Below are 20,912 nucleotides of genomic sequence, written 5' to 3' on the forward strand. Positions count from 1 at the left end.
ACTAAAAATACCACTATAAATTGCATAAACCTAGTATGTGCGTTCAAATTCCGATATTTAGATAAAATAAGGGTTATTTGATAGTCTTTTGCTAGCAAAACAAATGGGCACCTCAGAAACCAAAGTGGGAGTGGATAAGAATGTAGTCTTAGGCTTCTAGTAAGTTATGTCTCATTTATCCTCCCACTCGCTGTACTCTTGGATGGGCCCTTAATCTACTCATCCTTTGCTCCTTTTTAAGTTATTCTTATTTAAAAAAAGATTTATTTATTTTATGTATGAGTACACTATAGCTATCTTCTCTTCAGAAATATTAGAAGAGAGCATCAGATTCCATTACAGAAGGTTGTGAGTCATCATGTGGATGCTGGGAATTGAACTCAGGACCTATGGAAGAACCAGTCAATGCTCTTAACCACTGAGCCATCTCTCCAGCAACCATAGCCCTTGCTCCTTTGAGCTGTTCTAGGTTTTTGCCATTAGGGAACTTTTCCTTCTTGTGCTATATTTCTGTACTCTGTAAGTTTCTGCCCAAAGGAAGTTTAAACAGCTTTAAAATATATTCCAAGAATATAAAATTTGATAAGACCGCGACTGTGAAATGTAGAGTCTTAACTAAGATCTCGTGAGGAAATCAGAGATACAACATGTGCACAGATATAACAGGACCTAATGATGATAGCATTTGCCCATGCCTCTATAATGCCACGGCCACGGTTGCCGTTCCCAGAATCATTGAATCATCCTTGGCAGTTGGCTTACCCTGGCCGGCAAGTTTATAATCCTTGGAAAAGCTGCAGTATTTGATGGGTACCCGATATCATTAGAATTATTATATTGCAGTAAATAATTGGAAGGACCGAGACAGCACAGTGCATGTTTACATTAAGAAAAGAAAGACAATTCTGTAAAGCAAACAGAATTACCCAACCAAGCTACTGATTACACAACTTGAAATGGGAAATTAGAAGTGAGGTCACCACCTTCTAAAACCCAGAGTCAGGTTAGTGGCCATTAACACGAAGCCACTTGTGAGTGCATCAAACTTATCAAACGAACAGTGGAAGAAAATTCCCTCTCCAACAATACCAGGAATTCCTTACTAGACAAAAGCTCTTGTCTACCCTGGTTGTGCAGAGTGCTGTTATTTCAAGATATTTGAGCACCTATCATTGCTACACATACTTGTGCTGCCCAGAACCAGACACAGGAGATATATTAATACTTGTGAATAAACTGGAAAGAGTCACCGTTATAAGGACTACAGTGTATAGAACTAGATTGTACTGAGCATAAGAAACCTTCCTGAGTTCCTGTTTTTAATTTGGCTAACGGTCCTTTGGAGAAGCGGAAAGCCCACTTAAGGTAGGGCAGTGAATTCAAAAACGCTGATACTGACCCCCAGTTGTGACTCTCTTTCAGAGCTCTGTGACACAGTAAGTAGACAGGACACCATGCTCAGCCAGGCCATGTATTGTGTTTATAAAAAAATAAGGGAGAGAAGGAATATGTTGGTAGGTGTGTGTTAAGATCTAGGGGGTGGGGTGGGTGGGAGGGGGTGCCTTCATGGGCCAGTGCTAAGGCATCCCTTTCCTCTGAGAGACCAGCCACAGGACAGTATAGAATAGAATAGAGTTTATTTAGGGCACGAGGAGGGGAGTTGAGAGGATATGAGAGAGAGAGAGAGAGAGAGAGAGAGAGAGAGAGAGAGAGAGAGAGNGAGAGAGAGAGAGAGAGAGAGAGAGAGAGAGAGAGAGAGAGAGAGGAATAGAGGTCGGCCATGAGCACATGAAGAGAAAGGGAAGAGGGGAATGGGAAGAAAGAGGTGAGAGGTGAGAGGACAGAGCAGGAACAAGAAGACAAGAGCAAGAGAGAGCAGAGGGGTAAAGCAGCCCATTTTATAGGGAGTCAGGCACACCTGGCTGTTGCCAGGTAACTGTGGGGTGGAGCTTAGACAAAATGCTAACACCATGGGACAACCTTCCAGTTTCTCTCTTGATAGCTAATGTGGGGCCCGTTAGAGTCTCTCCAGTTAATGGAGGTGAATGGAGATTGAGTAGAGGAGCAATGTGCAAGACTACTTTAAAAAACATTTAGTCTATGTGTTATCCCAGCTTTTCCAAATAAGTGTGGTGATAAGAAAACTAAGCAGAAAAGCTTGGGGACCTTTCTGGTCTCAGGACACAATGAGAAGACATGTTCTGTGCAAGCCTTTTGGGTGGGGGATGCATATTGGAATGATAGAGAGTATGCAGAGCCTCTGTCTCACTGGGGAACAGATGCAATTTCGAAGCGGAAGTGAAGGTGAGAAGCACACATGCTCAGAAGGCCTGATGGATGCTGCCCTAGCAATGGCCCTGCACACAGGCTCAGAACACCTGATGGATGCTGCCCTAGCAGTGGCTGCCCCTGGGAAGTACTCCTTTGCTACTCCCTTGGGCAAGGCCTCACTCCAGCAAATAGCCATTAGTGCTGTGGGGTCTGGTAATGAACACATTACTTAAAACACCCACCATCTGTCCGGGTTTAATCAGGAATGCGGCGAGAATGAATTCCGAACACACAGCAAGAAGCGAGCAGAAAACGCCCTGTAAGAGCATCTTTTTCTTTTGCGTGACATATGTTCCTTTTGCCAGCAGTGCGATTCTGTTGGTTCACATTTGTTGTCTGGTGTCATTGATTTGGCTCCACGAGGATCTAAGGGCTCAAAGGCACTTCAGAGACCACCTACTTCCTTAACATCGGTCTACCAATGAGAACGGAACAAACAAGAAACCATTCCACAACCTCCCATTTCCACTTCACAACTCTTTCTTTCATAGCCTGTTTTCTGAGGTGGGATAAACTATATATTCTGGGGCCAGTGAGGTGGCTTAGCCAGTAAATGTGTCTGCCTCCAAGCCTGTCACCCTGAGTTGAGTTAGATCCCTAAGATGTGTATGATGGATGGAGATAACTCATTCCCACACACTGTCCCCTGACCTCCACATGCATGCTGGGGCACATGGGTAAATAAAATAAATGCAATTATTTTTTTAAAAAAAAGACTATTTCTGGCTTGTCAAGGTTGTAAATGTTAACATTTACAATGTCCTAAATTGGTGTCAGTCCACATTGATCAACAGTGAAGGGAAATCCTGAGCTCTCAGAGGTAAAACAGGTACTCACAGTGAAGGGTTATATGTACGAGGAAGGCACTGCCAAGAAATGTGTCCAAGGCAAGTGTGATTCTATTTCAGGAGGAGTTCATGAAAAGCCCATGGCATGTACAAGAGCCCTGGCAGGACAGAACACATTCTTGCTAGTTTCCCAGTCTCTGGCCCTGGCTGTGAGCATTCATTAACCAGGAGAAAGTCCACTGGGAGGAATGTTTCTGATGTACATGTTCTCTGCACCCTAAGAATTTATACTATATGGTCTGTGGCAGAGTTTCTTTGAGAACACAGGGGTCAACATCAACCTCATGATACAGCTGATATCTCTCAGAAATTATTTGAAGACACTTATGGCTAACATGGAAACGGTTAATATAGAATAACTTCTATGAGGGAAGATGCTCTAAGAAAATACTTTAAATAAGTTAGCATAATTAAAAATAACAACTCACACAGGATAGGAAGTAGTTGGTATCTTTAAATTACTCTGTTTTGAAATCCACATATCTTTCAGGAAAGTGAGTAAGTTTCTCATCCCATACATTATCTCCCCTTATTCTGTCCTAACTCCATTTTAGAGATAGTCATATAGTTCAAAACACAGCTCATACAATTAGAGAATGAATACATTTTTATTTAATTCATTACTAATTTTGGAACCAGTATAATAAAATTTGTTTAAGTAAGTTATTTATATGCATGTGTGTTATGGGCACAGAGGTGGATAGAATTCAATGTTGTATTGCTTGTCTGGGTATCTTTAATTAATATTTTTTAAAACAATGAGACTATAGCTGTTTGAATCATCTTTTCTACCCAATACATTAAATCTAATGTGGAAGACTACACCTATCATTTCAATACCAAGGAGTCTGAGGCAAGGGTATCGTGAGTTGAAGGGCAGTTTTGACTACACAATGAGTTGAGGCTTAGTCTGCACTGCAACGCAGCTTATCTCAAAAGAAGAGAAGTCTAAAATTAGCATGCGACTTCAGAGAATTCAGGTTCTAATTTATAAACAATATAGTGAAACATGGAAATTGTCAACCTGAATTAGATTCCTAAGGCATGTATGGTGGAAGAAGAGAGCTCAGTGCCATGGTTTGTCCCCTGACTGCCACATAGGTGCTGTGGCACATGTGTATACACACAATAAATGAATACAATCTAAGATAATTACATCCCATTATTGAACAATGATCCAGCATGCCATTAAAGACTCATGCTGTAGATTACTTTTTCCCATTAATTAATTAATTGAGGCTGAACAAAGCAAGTTAGGGGAACAGGTTCCACAAGGTAGGCAACAAAATCAGGGTAAGACCCCATTCCAGTTGTTGGGGAACCCACCTGTAGACCAAGCTGTACATCTACTACATATGTGTCAGAGGGTCAGGGGCTAGGTCCAGCCCTTGTATGCTCTTTGGCTTGTGGTTCAGTCTCTGGGAACCCCCAAGTGAACAGGTTAGTTGACTCTGATGGTCTTGTGGAGTCCTTATTCCCTCCAAGTTCATCAATTCTTCCCCCAACTCTTCTACAAGACTCCCCAAGCTCCCTAATGCTTGGCTGTGGGTCTCTGCATTTGTTTCAGCTAGCTGCTTGGTGGAGCCTCTCAGAGAGGACAGTTATCCTGTCTGTGAATCCAGGCTGACAGATATAAACACTGCCTGAGGCTCCAGGCTCCACAGTAGTTGAAGGAGGATGACCGGCCTGCTATGTGTCTCTATTGATCCTCTGAGAAGAGCTTGGCATATTCTGCCCCCCCCCCCAAATCGGCAGAGGTTGCTATTGCATTCATTAATATTCCTCTCACACAGGGCACCTTTGTATCCAGTCCAGCAGTGACAAATAGAGCTATCAGCAGTGTCTTCACATGTTGTATCATTGTGACAGGACTTTGACCAAAGGACAAGACATCAAAGTGTCACAGTGTGTCCTGGTGAATCCACTACCTGTGCAGTCATGGTAGTAGTTGTCCCTTCAGCCACACATAGAGCTCCATGGAGACATGACTGACTGGCGAGTTCATCCAAGCTGAGTTCACAATGGTCTCCGAGGAATCAACGGGCACAGTTACAAAAGTTAGCCCCAAGAGCATTCTGACCTGTGTGACCATGTAGACACGGCTGAGATCCACATCCATCATGTGGCACCATGTAGGCACGGCTGAGATCCAAAGCCATCAGGTTCCAACTCACACACACATTTACCTGCCTATCTCACTGAGGCCTGCAGCCTCATTCATACAGGGGTCAGAGACCTATTCATCCACTTCTAAATAACAAGAGCATACAAGGGCTGGACCTAGGCCCCTGCACATATGTGGCAGATGTGCAGCATAGTCTTCCTTGTGAATCCCCCAACAACTGGAGCAGGGTCTTACCCTGTGTGCTGGCTGGTTTTGTGTGTCAACTTGGCACAGGCTGGAGTTATCACAGAGAAAGGAGCTTCAGTTGGGAAAATGCCTCCATGAGATCCAGCTGTAAGGCATTTTCTCAATTAGTGATCAAGGGTGGGAGGACCCCTTGTGGGTGGTGCCATCCCTGGGCTGGTAGTCTTGGGTTCTATAAGAGAGCAGGCTGAGCAAGCCAGGGGAAGCAAGCCAATAAGACATATTCCTCCATGGCCTCTGCATCAGCTCCTGCTTCCTGACCTGCCTGAGTTCCATTCCTTTGGTGATCAACAGCAACGTGGAAGTATAAGCTAAATAAACCCTTTCTTCTTCAACTTGCTTCTTGGTCATGATGTTTGTGCTGGAATAGAAACCCTAAGATACCCTGACTCTGTTGCCTGCCTGTGGATCCTGCTCCCCTAATTGGGCTGTCTTGACTGGCATCAGAGGGAGAGGATATATGTAGTCCTACAGTGACTTGAGATACCAGGATTCATTTTGCAATAAAAATAATAGCAGGTATCTCTTAAATTCTTGCCAAAACAATTCTATGCACAAGGGTTTTCCACAAGACAATCATTATTGCTTAGACATAGTCAATAATTTGGACAAAGACTGTCAAGATCTAAAAGACCCTTGCTTCTCTGGCCTCTGCCAAGGAGCTGCCACTTGAGTGAATACCCCAGAGGAAAGGAGCTTCCTGTGCCAATGTCCTCATTGGGTACAGGGAGCTACCTGTGAAACTGCCCCTGATTCCTGTGGAGGGAACCCCTGCCAACACAGAGGCTCCTGCAATAAAGACCCTAAGCACTCTGTATCTACCCTGCTTGTTATGCTAGAAAGTTCTGTGGGACAGATTACAATGAGTGTGCTTCTCGCCCTCATTACAGTGGGACTGTGAGCCAGGATGGACTCAATGCTACCCCTGCTTCTGTGTACCTGGATCCCAAGGCAGACATGCAGATTAATTTTCAAGTTTTGGTTGAAGTTTCTTAACGGTGATAAATCAATGGAGGTTAAAACCTTGGCCAAAGCTTTAAACCAGACCCCTGAGTAGCAGGGGCTGTCTGGTTTCTGTGAGAGAGCATTGCTTTATGGGGTCTTCATTTCCACGCTGTGGCAGGTAGTGATTTTAAACAGCATTGCACATGTTCTGAAACTTTTCCAGTCAGTTCTACCCATGCTGCCAATACCAATTTTTGCCACTTGCCACCAGTCCTGGTTCCCCCAACTTGGCAACTCAAACTCTGGTTACCCACGTTGGGCCTTTCATGGACTTTGTCACTTCTCCCTCGGGGCGAACAGTTTGGTTTAATAAATAAATCACGGCATCTTTTCTCGGTCTTATAGTTTCTCCCAGATCCTCATTAGGAAGTAGTTTTGACATGTGTGGCCTCCAGCCCTCATTAGGGGTACATTTACCATTTTACTACACAGGGACAGATGCTCTGAGAGCAGGTGGAAGCATCAAAGGCAGTCAGTGGTGTCCTTGGGTAGCAACAATTCTCCTAATTTGGTGAAGAGGCAGGTGCAGAGGTACGGGAATTCACATCAGGAGAGGCCGGGCAGGCTTTGTACTCCAGGTGGCACGGGGAAGGTGGGTGGGCAAAGTTACACTGCCAGGGCTGGAGAAGGAGCAAGCTCACCCTTTCAGCTAAATGAATAAGTTGTGGGGAGATTTTTGTTTATTTTGAGATAGGCTTTCATGCATCTCAGACTGACCTTGAACTTGTTATGTAGTGGTAGCCGGTCCTGATGCTCCTGTCTCTACCTCCAAAGTGCTAGGATTAACCACATGTAGAACCATGCTCATGTTAAACATATCAACAACACAGCACTCACTGATTTACTTTTGAAACATGAAGGACATTACCTGACCAGGCTCCTTGGTGACACATGGTTACTATGATGAGCTCTGAAGCACAGGCCATATTTCTAGCACCACGAAACACATATATTAGAAACAGTTTGCGAGCACACACAAACAAAAACTATCTTTTTTTTTCTCTCCTAGGAAAAGAAAACACTCCTAGAGAAAAAGTTACGTTTAGAAAGCAAGCTGTTCCAGCTCAAGTCCAATGCCGCAAATCCAAAAAGGTTTGAAAATCTCCCTCCTAAAAGAACAGCTTCTGGTAGCTTTCCTGTTTGTGGCTGGGCTGGGCTGCAGGCAAATTGGATTTATGAGCCTAGAACTGTGTTTCTCCACCTTCCTATTGCTATGACCCTTTAAGACAGTTCCTTGTTTTGTGGTGACCTCCAAACCATAACATTACTTCCTTGCTATTTCATGACTATAATTTTACTATTGTTATGAATCATCATGTATGTAGGATCTCTGATATGTGAGCCCCAGAGGGGTCCTGACCCACACGGTGAGAACGACTGACCTAAAGGGAGTAGGGGAAGTAGGGTGAATGCAGGGAGATGGTTTGGCAAATTCCTAATATTAACAGACACACAGGCCAGAGTACAGAGAGTCCTGGGGAGCCACTTGGAGAGTTAATTCTTCTGGAGTGATTTGTTCACTTCTCTACTTATTCAATGATGCTGGAGGTATCTTTATCCTATGAACGTTTGTCCTTGTGAGTGGCTAGCCTCATCACACTAGCCAGTCATCAAATGACCCTATGATAGACTGGCACCCTTCAAATTTCATAGAAAGTAAAAGAAATACCATGGAAAGCAGCCTTGGTTTGTTGGGCTGGCTTGTACAAATTCATAAATTTCAACCGGGTTTGTCTCAGTCCTTACTCAGGAGGAGGCAGTACGGTCACCACAGTACCTGTCCTTCTAAGATGCTCTTAGGAAATCCTCTGTGATGGTAGGTCCTGATTCGTATCACATTTCCTGAGATTTTTTTTTTTCATTTCCCTTTTGATTCTAAGCTTACTATAGTCATGCTATGTTCTGAGGTTAAGATAACAACACACAGTCTATGTTGACATCTTATACCCTTTAGAACTTCAGTTTCTAAGCTATCAGGCAGTATCATGAGTCTCCAACAGAGACTTTATTCATTGTCCTTTATTTATATTGCTCTGCAGTCATGGATATCCTTATTCTTTCATTTTCGACTTCCCCATTATTTTCTTCTTCCTTTCTTATTTTATCTCTATTTTCTCATCTTTCTGCACACTTCTGCTTTCTTTTTGGATGGTAATTGCATTTTTGACCACTTATGACAAAGGCCTGAAAGAGACTGAACTTTAAGTTGGACATACATATTTGAAATATGTTATCATACTATTCTGTTGTTATTTTCCTCCTTGCTTTGAATAAACATGGAATCCAAGAGAGCAGAGGAGCAATAATGTACCACTGTCTGTCTTGGTAAAGAAGGACATATGGACAGGTCAGCTTAGCCCATGCCATCACTTATAGATAGTCACCGTTGAGCTTTTGTTTTTCTTTTTCTCTTCTCCTCCCCTCCTCCCCTCTGTCCCCCCCCCCCAGACCTCCCCCCCTCACGATTTTCACCCTTAAATGCAAAGATCTTTTTCAGGTAAAACTCTGGACTTATGCAACATTCCTTCCTATAAGAGTCCAGTTGATCTGAATTTGATGATTTTCTTTAATATTTTTAAAAAGATTTTGTTTCTTTTAAGCAAACTTACTTTTTCTGTTAGTTCTGTTGAATGTGAGCAATCTGTATGAAATTCTCAAAATATTTTTGAGGATGTTTTAGAAGTTTCCTGGGGTGGAAACGAGTGCTTTGTTTCTTGAAAGGTGGCTGAACATCCAGTCTTACGCTGTTCTCAGGCTGTAGACATCACGAACACTTTTGTTCCTTCTTACTATTTCTTTTCTTTTAAAGATTTATTTATTATTATTCATAAGTACACTGTAGCTGTCTTCAGATGTGCCAGAAGAGAGTACGAATGTACTTTTCAAGGAGAGCTTGGGTTCCCAAGAGCCCAGCTTCTCAGAAGAGGTTGCTCCGATTTGCTTTCAGTATTCCCAGGCATAGTAGAGCCTTGCATGTTACCATGGAGGGCTTTGGTACCCTTTCTTTCATCTCTGAAAACTTCTAATGACCTCGGAAACCTATTTTCTTGTTCCCCAGCATGACAGTGAAGGAGAAGCCATGCAGAGATGCTGCCTATTGGCTTCTTTATGACTTACCCAGCCTGCTTTCTCCTAGAACTCAGGACAACCTGCTTAGATTTTTATTAATCAAGATAACAGCCTCCAGGCTAGCCCAGGGGACAGTCTGATGGATGCACTTTCTCAGGTTTGGCTCATTCTGCACATATGATTTCAGCTTGGGTCCAGTTTACAAAACCCTAACCTGCACATGTGCAGCAAAGCCCTGTCTCAACAGAGCACCCAGAGTCCTTACTCTGAGAGATGCAACTCAGAGCACTAAGCACACCGTTGTTACTCTTTATTTTTTTCCTTCTCTTTCCTCCTTCACTGGAGGATCTTTTATGTTTTAGCATCAACTTCTGAAGCCTTCTGCCTTGTTTTGATCCTCATGCCCTGCACAGAGCTTAGACTGTTCTCTGTTGAGGCTCTGCACCCTCCAATCCTCCAAATATTTTCAACAATTCTCTCTCTCCAGAGTCTGTGCATCCATCCCCCTAAGATGTCAGCTGCCCTGTTTGCCTGTCCCCAGCCTTCCTGAATCCCAAGAATTGCTGACTGTCTAGCTTAGGGCTTCTTTCATTTTCAGTTTGGACGGTCTGAAGACCCAAGAGTCCATGGTACTGGGTGTGGTCATGAAATGTCCTCACATGGTTCCTTTGCCCTGGTAACGAACTTGCTCATGCTGAAGCCCAGAGAGAACTCAAATCTGATGTTGATGTGAACCAATGTAGCAGCAGCTGGCTCCTTGAACATGAATTTCAGGAATGATGAGACCGCTGAGAGTTTACAGACTGCTCTGTTCCAATCAGAGGAGTATAAATGTTTCCACGAAGAGTCCATACCCAGCTTATTTTACTCCCAACTCCTTGCCATGAACATGGAAAGGAAAAACACATTGATGTATATATAATTGGTTAATTCCCACTGCCTCTTTCTAAGACTAAAACCAAGGTTTGCATTTCTGCTGTGGACTGGACCCATTAAAGAACCCAGTTACAGAAACAGAGGCTAGCTACCAGTTCAGTTTTATACTAGTCCAGGGACTCCAAACTCAGGTCCTCATATATGACAAGCACTTTTAGCCAATGATTTCTTTCCCCATCCAGAAGCAGCTTGTAACCTCAATACATATTTCACTCATGTTCATAGGCAAGCAGAGCACAGACATTTTCCATGTGTGTGTGTGTGTGTGTGTGTGTGATGTAGTGTGTGTGATGTTTGTGTGTGTGTGTGTGTGTGATGTAGTGTGTGTGATGTTTGTGTGTGTGTGTGTGTGTGTGTGTGTGTGTGTGTGTGGTATGGTGTGGTGTGTGTGTGGTGTGGTGTGTGTGATGTTTGTGTGTGTGTGTGGTGTGATGTGATGTGTGTGATGTGTGTGTGTGTGTGTGTGTGTGGTGTCGTGTATGTGATGTTTGTGTGTGTGTGTGTGTATGTGTGATGTGGTGTGGTATGTGTGTGTCTATGCGTGTGTGTGTAGTATGTTAATCCCCCAGATCTCAGTCACACAAATCTCAACAGCAGGAGGGGAGGGCTGGGGTAGCAAAAAATCCTTCACTCCCCCCCACCCACCTATGTGTGCATTTCCAGTTGCCAGGATCTTCAAACGGAGATTTCCATCCTCCAGGAGCAGATCTGCCATTTGCAGTTCGTGATCCACTCCCAGCACCAGAACCTGCGCAGCATCATCCAGGAGGTCAGACTAACAAGCATTTCTTGGATAGATGGCAGGTTTTCAGTGCAAAAGACCAAAGCTGGACCACTTAGCATGCTCTGCTCCGTGGTTTGCCTTCTCACTGATGGACCCTTTCGGTTTCTCAGGCAACCTGGCTCTGGGCTTCTCTTGTCTAGAATGTCAACCCCTTTCAGCTTCTATATGAAGGGAGTTTGAGAAAGTGGTCTTAACTGCTCTTTAGATGTCTTAGTGATTTTTGTACAAGCAGATGTGTTCTGAGTCAGATGTTGTTCACTGTTATAGGGAGGACTGTAGGGGATTCAAAGCTTTCTTAAGTAACCAGGTTTTTTGGAGTGTGCATGATTTTTATTTTTAATTTAAAATTTTCAGTAATTTTGGTTGACTATGCCTTGAGTATGCTAGCTAATTGCTCCATCACCGAGCCATAGCCTTAGCCCTATTTTACTTGTATTCTTGAGACACGGTCTTCTTCAATTGACCCCAGTAGGCTAGGAATTGCTTTGCAGTCCAGGCTAGCCATGGTTTTGGAATTTTCCTGCTTCAGCTTCCTGGGTAGCTGGGCTTTCGGGTATGTTAAGACTTGACTGTTTCATACTCACATCCTCATAATCAGTGAATCCAGCTCTTCTAGAGCAGGAACCCTTTTCCTCAGCAAGTTCTTGCTCAGAGTGAGATACCTGCTACCTGCTGCAGCCTTCCTCCACCTCTGCATCTGCTGGCTTTTCCTGTAGGCATCTTCCTCCTATAAATGAGAAGGGAGAGTGGTACCTCTGATCGTTTCCTCCCTGGGTGCCAATTTGGCTTGCTATCTTCAGGTGGCCTGCTGGGTGTGCTCATGCTGTGGGATTGTGACTTTCTATTTGAGGAACATCATTTGACCATGGAAATTCTTGACTTGCGTTAACTATCCTCCGTGGTCTGACAGGGTTTCCCAAATTGTTCTTCCCGGTTTCTAGATGGAAGGACTAAAAAATACTTTAAAGGAGCAAGATACAAAGATTGAAAATTTGAAAGAAAAAGTCACTGTGCTTGAAGCCCAGGTAAGAAGAGAGTCTGCACTGTATGTTTCTGTGTTGGTACATGCTTGGGCATGTATGTGTAAATGTATGCCAGTGTATAAATGATAAACTACCATGTATGTATAAGCTTGTGCACAGTTTTGTGTCTATTTGACTTTGAATGTGTGTGTGTGTGTGTGTGTGTGTGTGTAATATTGCATCTAACTGTGTCTATGTGTCTCTAGGTAAGTACATGTGCCCTGGTGTTTGCACATGAGTCTTCAGTGTCTTTATCAGTGTATCTGAATATGCTATGCATGAGAAATTATAGCTCATTTTCACTAACTATTATTATGACTAATTTATTATTGAACAAGCATTGCCTTTTTATTAGCTTTAGACAGAAAATAAATGTTAAAGGTTCGTCCGCATTGTCTCTGGATAGGCACTGTATTGGCAAGACAGGATCATACCTGGGCCAAGGCTTGGTCAAGGCTTCTCTTTTTGTAAAGTCTCTAGCCCAAAGGTAAGGTTTCTTGACTTCTTTTCCCCATCCTTCTTCCTGGCCTGTGACTCCTTCATCCACATCCATCCTGGCTTTGCCTCCAGGCTTAATTACATCCCAAAGTTTGCTCATGCCATGCTTTTCAGTATTCTTCCGTCTCAGTGGAAACTGCATGCTTTTCCTGGGAGTTGGCTGGAAAGGTGGTGGCAGCTGGATTCCCTTCACAGTAGAGGGTTCTCTGCAATGGTAAAACCAAGAGCTTACCAGGTGGAAGTTATATCAAAAAATGATTTTTAAAAACTTAAGTAATTTTACAACTGCACTAAATTCCACTTTCGTTAGTTTTGACTCAACAATTCATCATGGACAACCATTTTAGATTAAATGTTATTATAAAGACTTAAATCAAAACAAATTAAAAAAAAAAAAAAAACAGATACAACGTGTTTTAATTTCCTGTGAGGAGACATGGTTTTGTTCCCAAGCAGTCATTTTCTCTCCTGTAAAACCCTTCCTGGCTTTTCACAGCAAGATTCCATCTGCTTCAGATACTTCACAGTGATGATAGCCTTCAGTGTTTTCCTAGATTCTCTGAGTATAGCTGAACCCTGGTCTTTATGTTCTGAACTTTTATTTTCTTTAGTAGATAATTTTTTTTCCTTGTCAGCACTATAATCATTCCCTTGGAGCTATAAAAGCTATAAAAGCACAAGTATAATATTCATACATCCAGATTTACACACACACACACACACACACACACACACACACACACACACACACACACACACACAAAATCTTGGGCTTACTACACAGTCAAGAATGACCTTTAATTTTGGATATTCTTACCACTACACTCTGCCCCCTGAGTGTTGGTTGAGATTATATGTCTGTCTAAAGATTATATGATGCTTAGAGTGGAACTCAGGACTTTGTGCATATTTAATTATCAAATGTACTCCAGGAGAAAGTCTTCCTTCCTTCCTTCCTTCCTTCCATATATTTTAAAAGTGGTGAATGAAATTCAGAGAAAATAGGAAATTTGTTTAAAGATGCTCAGTATAGCCCGGCAGTGGTGGTGCATGCCTTTAATCCCAGCACTCGGGAGGCAGAGGCAGGCGGATTTCTGAGTTCAAGGCCAGCCTGGTCTACAAAGTGAGTTCCAGGACAGCCAGGGCTACACAGAGAAACCCTGTCTCTAAAACCCGGAAAAAAAAAAGGATGCTCAGTGTCTTAATTACTATTCTATTGTGAAGAGGCAGCATGACGAGCTTTAAAGAGAAAGCATCTAATTGGAGGCTGGTTACATAATTGGTCTATGTTCATCATGGTGGGGATTGTGGTGGAAGACAGGGTGGCATGGTGGAACAGTAGTTGAGAGCTGCAGGCAGAAGGCAGAGCAAGACTTGACCTGGAATGAGTTTTTGAAACCCTTAATCCCATCACCAGTGACACAGCTCATCCAAAAAGGCCACACATTCATTCCATTTTCCTAAATAGTCAACTAGAAACCAAACACTCAAATATTAGCCTATGGGGGCCATTCTCATCCAAACCACAGCACTGAGCACACTGAAGGTCACGGCAGCTGAGCGTCCTTGATGTTAAAGCACATGACCTACTCTAGTATCTACTTAGGTGATCAGATAAGCGTATGTGTAGGTACGTGCGTGTTAATATGTGTAACATCCACATAAACACTCGCATTTACTGATTAGAAGTGAATAGTTAGAACTGGAAAAACAATTCGGTAGTTAAGAGGTCTTATTCCTCTTACAGAAGCAGAAGCCTGAGATTCCATTCTCAGTAACCACATTGTATCTCACAGCTGTCCATAGCTCTAGCTCCTGGGAAGCAAGTGACTTCTTCCACTCTCGGAGAACACCAGGCATGAATGCTTGGCACAGACGTTAGATGTGCATGCAAGCAAAGCACTCACAGACGTAAAATAAAAAATAAATATGCCTAAGAAGAACAAGAGATATGCATAGTTACGTTAAAGTTACATAATAATGCGTTTGTCTTCGCCATTATCAAAGTTACTGTATTGAATACTTTCGATCTTACTCTTAGTCTGTAAGTCATCTCCATATTCCCTCATAGTTTTCTCTTCATTTCATCTGCATGTTTGTTCCTTTCCTCTAACTGGGGGATAAAATTGACTCCTAAACTCTACTTTAAAAATATTCCGTTCGGCCTTTTAAAACTCTTCGAAATATCAGAAAAAAAAAATTATGCTCAACACAACCCAAATAATTGTCTTTCTTTCCACTGCTCCATGTCTTTCATCAGGTTAATTTATAGTTTCAACATTCCCATTCGATTCCCTGCATTTCTAACTCCCAATGATCCAATCATGGAGAAGGATGCCTTCAGAAATCACTGCCTCTTCTAAATATTAAAGACTATCTTACTTTAGGAAATCATTGTTACCCTTAAAATACAATTCATACAAAGTGTCAGTAAAAAATTAAGTGTTCAAAGTGCTTTACCAGAATACCGTTGTCAATGAACTGCTATAGGATAGAGCCATGATAATAGTAGACATAGTCTGGCCAGTGGTGTGCAAGTCTGTAATGTGTGTGATGTAATAAAGACTTAGGTGCATAACTGTCTTAAGGAAAAATGCAGAAAAGACTAGGAATGGAGACTAAGATTAGATGAAGAATTCAGCATTCATGTTGAAACTTGACAGTCCACATCTCCTGCTTGTGTTTGGGACCCAACTTGAGTAACTAGGGATTTGTTTGGGAGAATATCCAAACAGCTTCCACATAATTGCCTTATCAGAGCACATTTTTATTCCAGTGATGGCTGTCAGTGTACCGTTGTGTTTTCAACTGCTTTGTTGTGTGTGAGATACTGAAAACTGTCACTTTTCTCAGTCTCATACTTGACCTATGGTATGAGCCTGCATTCATATGTGCATACATTATTACATTGGTCTCCTAGTAGGAGGGTAATGTTCGTTATCATTTTGTCATACCTGAAGTATACTTTCAAGATGTGATGTACATGCTTAACACTTGAGATATGACAATGAAATAGTGTCTATGACGCTGTCCCCTTCATCCATCTTAAAGTTCTCCTCAAAATTCTAATAGATGCTGGAGACAGTGATTTATCCTTAAGTCGCTACTTCTCAAAATCGACCCACCCTTAACGGGCTAGCTGGGGTTTTTTTTGTTTGTTTGTTTTTGTTTTTGTTTTATTATACTCATCTGTAGACACTTGGGTTCTGATTCTACGTGTCCTCAGGGAGGGAGACTATGTAGAACCCACAAGTTCCCAGGTGATATTGTTGACCCTGGGCTTACACGGTAGGAAAAACAGCCATGTGCTTTTCCCTGTCCTACTTCACCAGTTCCCCTTTGCCTTCAAGGTCCAGGTTCAGCCTCTATGTGTATGAAAATACCATAAGTTATTCCACTCACTCTGGTTTAGTTTACATCTTTTCTGTAATCATCAGTTACTAATTGTTTTATGGCATCTCTTAAATTGTTTTTTATTTATTTTATTACTTCAGTGATAATATGCATCCTACATCTTGAAAGAGAATTTCCCAGTGCTGTCATTGGCTTCTTCATACCCCCTGGTATTGGATTAGTGATGTACATGTGACAGATGCTGTATTACTGGGGTGGGTGGGATATGACGCTCAATGGCTAGTTCAGTTGTCTGTTGATATTTTTTTTTCAGTTACACTTTTATTATACCTGCACTCCCTTCGGACGCTTTTAAATATCTGTACCTTTTGCAATCATTGCTTATTCACTTGCAAAGTGAGGAGGCTGAGCTAAATTTGGTGGTCACAGTGAAAAATAATGTCTTATAGGGAAAAGAAAATGGGCTGTTGTGTTAAATAGCCTGCCAGCAGGCCACAGCTGAGTGTGAAGGCTGCATGCCCTACTTGTGGTTTACCCAAAGCGGCTACTTTGTCTACTTGAGTTTATTTAGTCTTATTCTGTTAAAAATATATGTGTATTAACTTAATATAATCTATATTATATAAGATAAAGAATCTTTTTTTTTAAAGATTTATTTATTCATTATATGTGAGTACACTGTAGCTGTCTTCAGACACTCCAGAAGAGCGTGTCAGATCTTGTTACGGATGGTTATGAGCCACCATGTGGTTGCTGGGATTTGAACTCTGGACCTTCGGAAGAGCAGTTAGGTGCTCTTGCCCACTGAGCCATCTCACCAGCCCCCAAGATAAAGAATCTTTTAATAAATAATACATTGTCTAGAGCCAAGCTAATCATATGAAGGGGAGTAATGTATATAAAATACCTGACAAAGGTCTCATATTCTAGGCATTCATTAATTTTCTAACTTCTATCAAAATTAATGTCTGTTCCTCAAAACTTTGCATTTTGATGTCTGCTTTCTTAAAACCAGTGGCTTCTCTGAATCAATATGTACCATTGATTATATGTTTCTGTTTCTTATAGTAACTTATATAAGAAAGGAAGCACTGATAGCTTTACCAAGAACATAGACATCAAGAAAGTTGAACATGCAGACACCATGGACTATTAAGAAGATATTGTGCCTATGTTCATAGGGTTTTTATTCAAGAGGTTGCATCAGAAAGAAAATGATCTAATCAATATCGTGTGTATCACTAAGATTATTTTCATTTGCCTATGAAAAGGGATCTCTATAAGCTCAAATAGTTTGAAGGCTGAATTTCAGAGTACTATATTTTTAACGCCTTGGACCATTATGTAATTTTCAGGGTGCTTTTACATATCGTTTGCCTTGGTTTTAATGGACTAATCACAGCAAGCAAGCACCCTCTTTTAGTAGGCAGGAGGCTGGAGGGGAGCAGAGCATGAGCTTTGTGGATGGAGGCAATTTGTGGGTTTGCAGTCTGATCTCTGTCCTTATGGCTTCCAATTTTAGAATAAAGAACTAAAAACCAGGGTGGCACATTGGACTGAAACACCTAGGACGTCAGTATCTAAGGCCGTCTCCACAAGGTAACAGTTTCTCCCCTTCAGTCCCATCTTCCACCTTAAATTCTAGCCAGAAACTCTCTTAAAGACATCCTCAGAGGTGTGTCTCCTCAGTTCTGCTAGACCCATCAGGTTGATGATGAAGATTAACCACCACATCATCTATCACCCAAATACTGTTCAGCATTGCCCATATTATCCACTACTGAGTACTTGGATAAATTGATACTAAATAAATAAATGCGTATCTTCTCCCCTTCTCTGCCTTGAACCAAGCTCAAACTTAACTTCAGAATTTTCTCTATTCTCCTTCTTCCTCAGCTGTTCTGTTCTTTGTACCATTAATGGCTGTTTTAATCATGAGTTGTTAGCCGTTTCTAGAATTTTCATTAGCTCTCAGCCAAATGGATTGTAAGTATTCCCAGGAAAGGACCAGGTCATTCTGTTTCTTTTTATTTTCTCTACTGCTAGGACATAACACTTCAAAAACTACCAGTCACCAATGGATGATTTCAAGCAGTGATAATGACCAAAGGAAGCAATCAAACCGACACTTAAAACCAGACAGATTGCTTTGTGTATGGTATTTATTGTTGTTGGCTGAAGCAGAATTTGAATCTGGACTTCAGTCTCATTTCCATAAGCTTTAGGAAATGTTCATTTAAGAGAAAGCATAGCTTGTAATTACACGAATCATTTAAAAAGTGATTAAAAACTTCCTGTTGTAGCTGCTTTTGAATTCCACTGTCTGGTCCCTACAGGGAAGGATCTCATTTTCTGAGACTCTCGGGCACAGGCCTGAGGTGGAAAATCAGACTCGCTATGATTAACATTAGTCTAGGAATTCAGACAGATTCATCTCTCTCTCTTTAAAACTCCTAGCAACAATGATTCAGTTTGCTAATGCTGTACATAATTAGAGAGTAGAGATGAAGCCATTTTGAATCAAGTCCTCCCAGATCTCCAGGTGCGGAATTTTCAACTTGTTGGTCACTGGCATTGCAACTCCTAAAAAGAAAAAAAGAATTAAGCCCTAGAGGCACTGAAAGAGAAAGCCAGCTTTCCCAGAGAAGGGAGGCTGGTCAGGGTTGTGTCCTGCCTTGCATACCTGATTTCTAGACCTTGTTGAGGGTCACGTCAGAGTCAAGCAGCTTTGACTCTAGGGGAAATCGAGCCAGAGTGGGGTCGCGGAGGAAGTGCTAGATGTACCTATTAACAGTGATGTATCTATTTACTATGATTTTGCATGCAATGCTGCAAATTTGGCTGGTAAAGAGGAGATTCCCTGGAAAGAAGGTTTCATTGGTGGTGGCTTTTAGCTACCCCTAATGAACAGCTCAAGATTGCACTGTTAATGAGGTCTTCTTTTTCTTTCTATGACTTGAAAAAAGTCAACTAAGAGGAACTTCCTAACTGAAATATTGAAACTAGACATTATTTTTTTGGTTTTGTTTTTTTGTAAACGTAAAAGTTCCAGTGTTAAGGACATAAAGTCTGTCCTTCATTTTCAAAATACAGTTGGGGAGCTGCTTTAAGAACAGATGCAGATACTCACAGCCAACCACTGGACTGAGGCCGGGGACCCCTATGAAAGCGTTAGTGGAAGGATTGAAGGAGCTGAAGGGCAATTCCATAGGAAGACCAAAAGTGTCATTAATCTGGACACTTACATATTATCCCTGAGTTGAAAGGCTCCTACTCTCAACCTTCGCCTGCACTGCTTCACACTTGCCCGGTTCAACCTAGATTCAATTGTTGATAATAAATACTGTCTCTATATGATTCTACTATATCCCAGGGGGATTCATCAGGATGGATATCTTAATGGCTGTCTCTAAGATAAGATTTTGCAGTATGGTGGTAGTTGAAGCCTACCTCATCTAGGCCTAACCCTGGATAATGATGATAGTCATTGTCATACTAGGCTCTACCATGTTCCACTTTGATAATTTGTGTTGGGTTTTTTTTTTCCTACAGTGAGTTGAAGACTGAAGGTGCTTCACCCTATTTGATGTTGATTCGACTACGAAAATGAACTGGCTGGATGCAGCTCTGACAGAAAAGGACTTATATAGATTTTATTTATTCCTTAAAATGCAGTTTCAGCTCCCAAGCTGAAAAGACATCATGCCAGCATTTATCTAAATGTAACTTAGTATACATCAATAACATCATAGGAAGGTGATATTACAGGCAATTCAACAAATGTCTACTAGAGAGAAGAAACTTTTTCCCCCCAAAATAACTTAAAAAGCCAAGGAACGAGGATCTTTCCCACATAGAACATGAACTTTGCTTTAAACCTAAAAAAAAAAAAAAAAAAAAAAGAAATTTGAATTTATATCGTCAAATATTTTACAAAGTGGACTCTCTTAAGGTTGTCAGATTTGACCTTTGATAGTGGTTTGTATATGTATAAATAAAGGGAAGTATGTAAATATGTATATAGATGAATGATGTAATTTAACTCGACATTTAGGTAATAAATATCTTACCATGCCACAGTCTCATGTCCTGCCATGTGGTTAAGAGAATTGAATTGATCTATCTCTACCGGTTGATGTGAAGAGGAACTCAGAGAGTCTTCAAGGCTCATTTGACACCAAACACTGCCCTCTGAGGCTGAGAATCATGGCTGCCTGGTTGCCTGGCATCACTTCAGAAGGCTACTACTGCTTTTCAGATGTTTCAGACTGCCAGAGGAAAACCACCCACATAAACACATGGCTGTATGTGGCCCATGTTGCTTCGTTACTTTTTTTCTTCCTGATTTTAAATGCTATCTAAAATGACTACACGGAAGGGTAGAACACAGTGCTATTACCACGTATCGCCATGATGATGTAAACAGTACAGTTCAGTGGAGCAATGGCTGCTATCTAAGCGAGGAGCGATTGTAGTTCACGAGCTGGAGTGTTTGGTCAGGTGTTTTTGTGAAAGTGTCTTCAGATTCTGATGGATGCTTTCATTTAAGGTGAGGCTTGTGGGTGCCATGGGTAAGAATGAACCTCAGGAGTGCTGACGGAGACCGAGATGGAAACAGAGACGGAGACGGAGACGGGGATGGGGACGGGGACGGGGACGGAGAGACGGAGACGGAGACGGAGACGGAGACGGAGACA

General features: G+C 41.9%; 1 protein-coding gene across 1 annotated transcript in view; it reads left to right on the plus strand.

The window, feature by feature from the left end:
- Positions 1-20,290, plus strand: part of Ccdc68 (coiled-coil domain containing 68) — a 45,277-nt gene extending 24,987 nt beyond the window's left edge. The window contains exons 7-11 of the mRNA XM_029547247.1: positions 7,562-7,644; positions 11,221-11,326; positions 12,283-12,366; positions 17,738-17,814; positions 19,768-20,290. Of these exons, the coding sequence (XP_029403107.1) occupies positions 7,562-7,644; positions 11,221-11,326; positions 12,283-12,366; positions 17,738-17,814; positions 19,768-19,825 (408 nt within the window). The 3' untranslated portion in view covers positions 19,826-20,290. The remainder of the gene's footprint in view (positions 1-7,561; positions 7,645-11,220; positions 11,327-12,282; positions 12,367-17,737; positions 17,815-19,767) is intronic.
- Positions 20,291-20,912: the final 622 nt, after the last annotated feature.

Source organism: Mus pahari, chromosome 15, assembly GCF_900095145.1.
Source record: "Mus pahari chromosome 15, PAHARI_EIJ_v1.1, whole genome shotgun sequence".
Taxonomy (NCBI): Eukaryota; Metazoa; Chordata; class Mammalia; order Rodentia; family Muridae; genus Mus; species Mus pahari.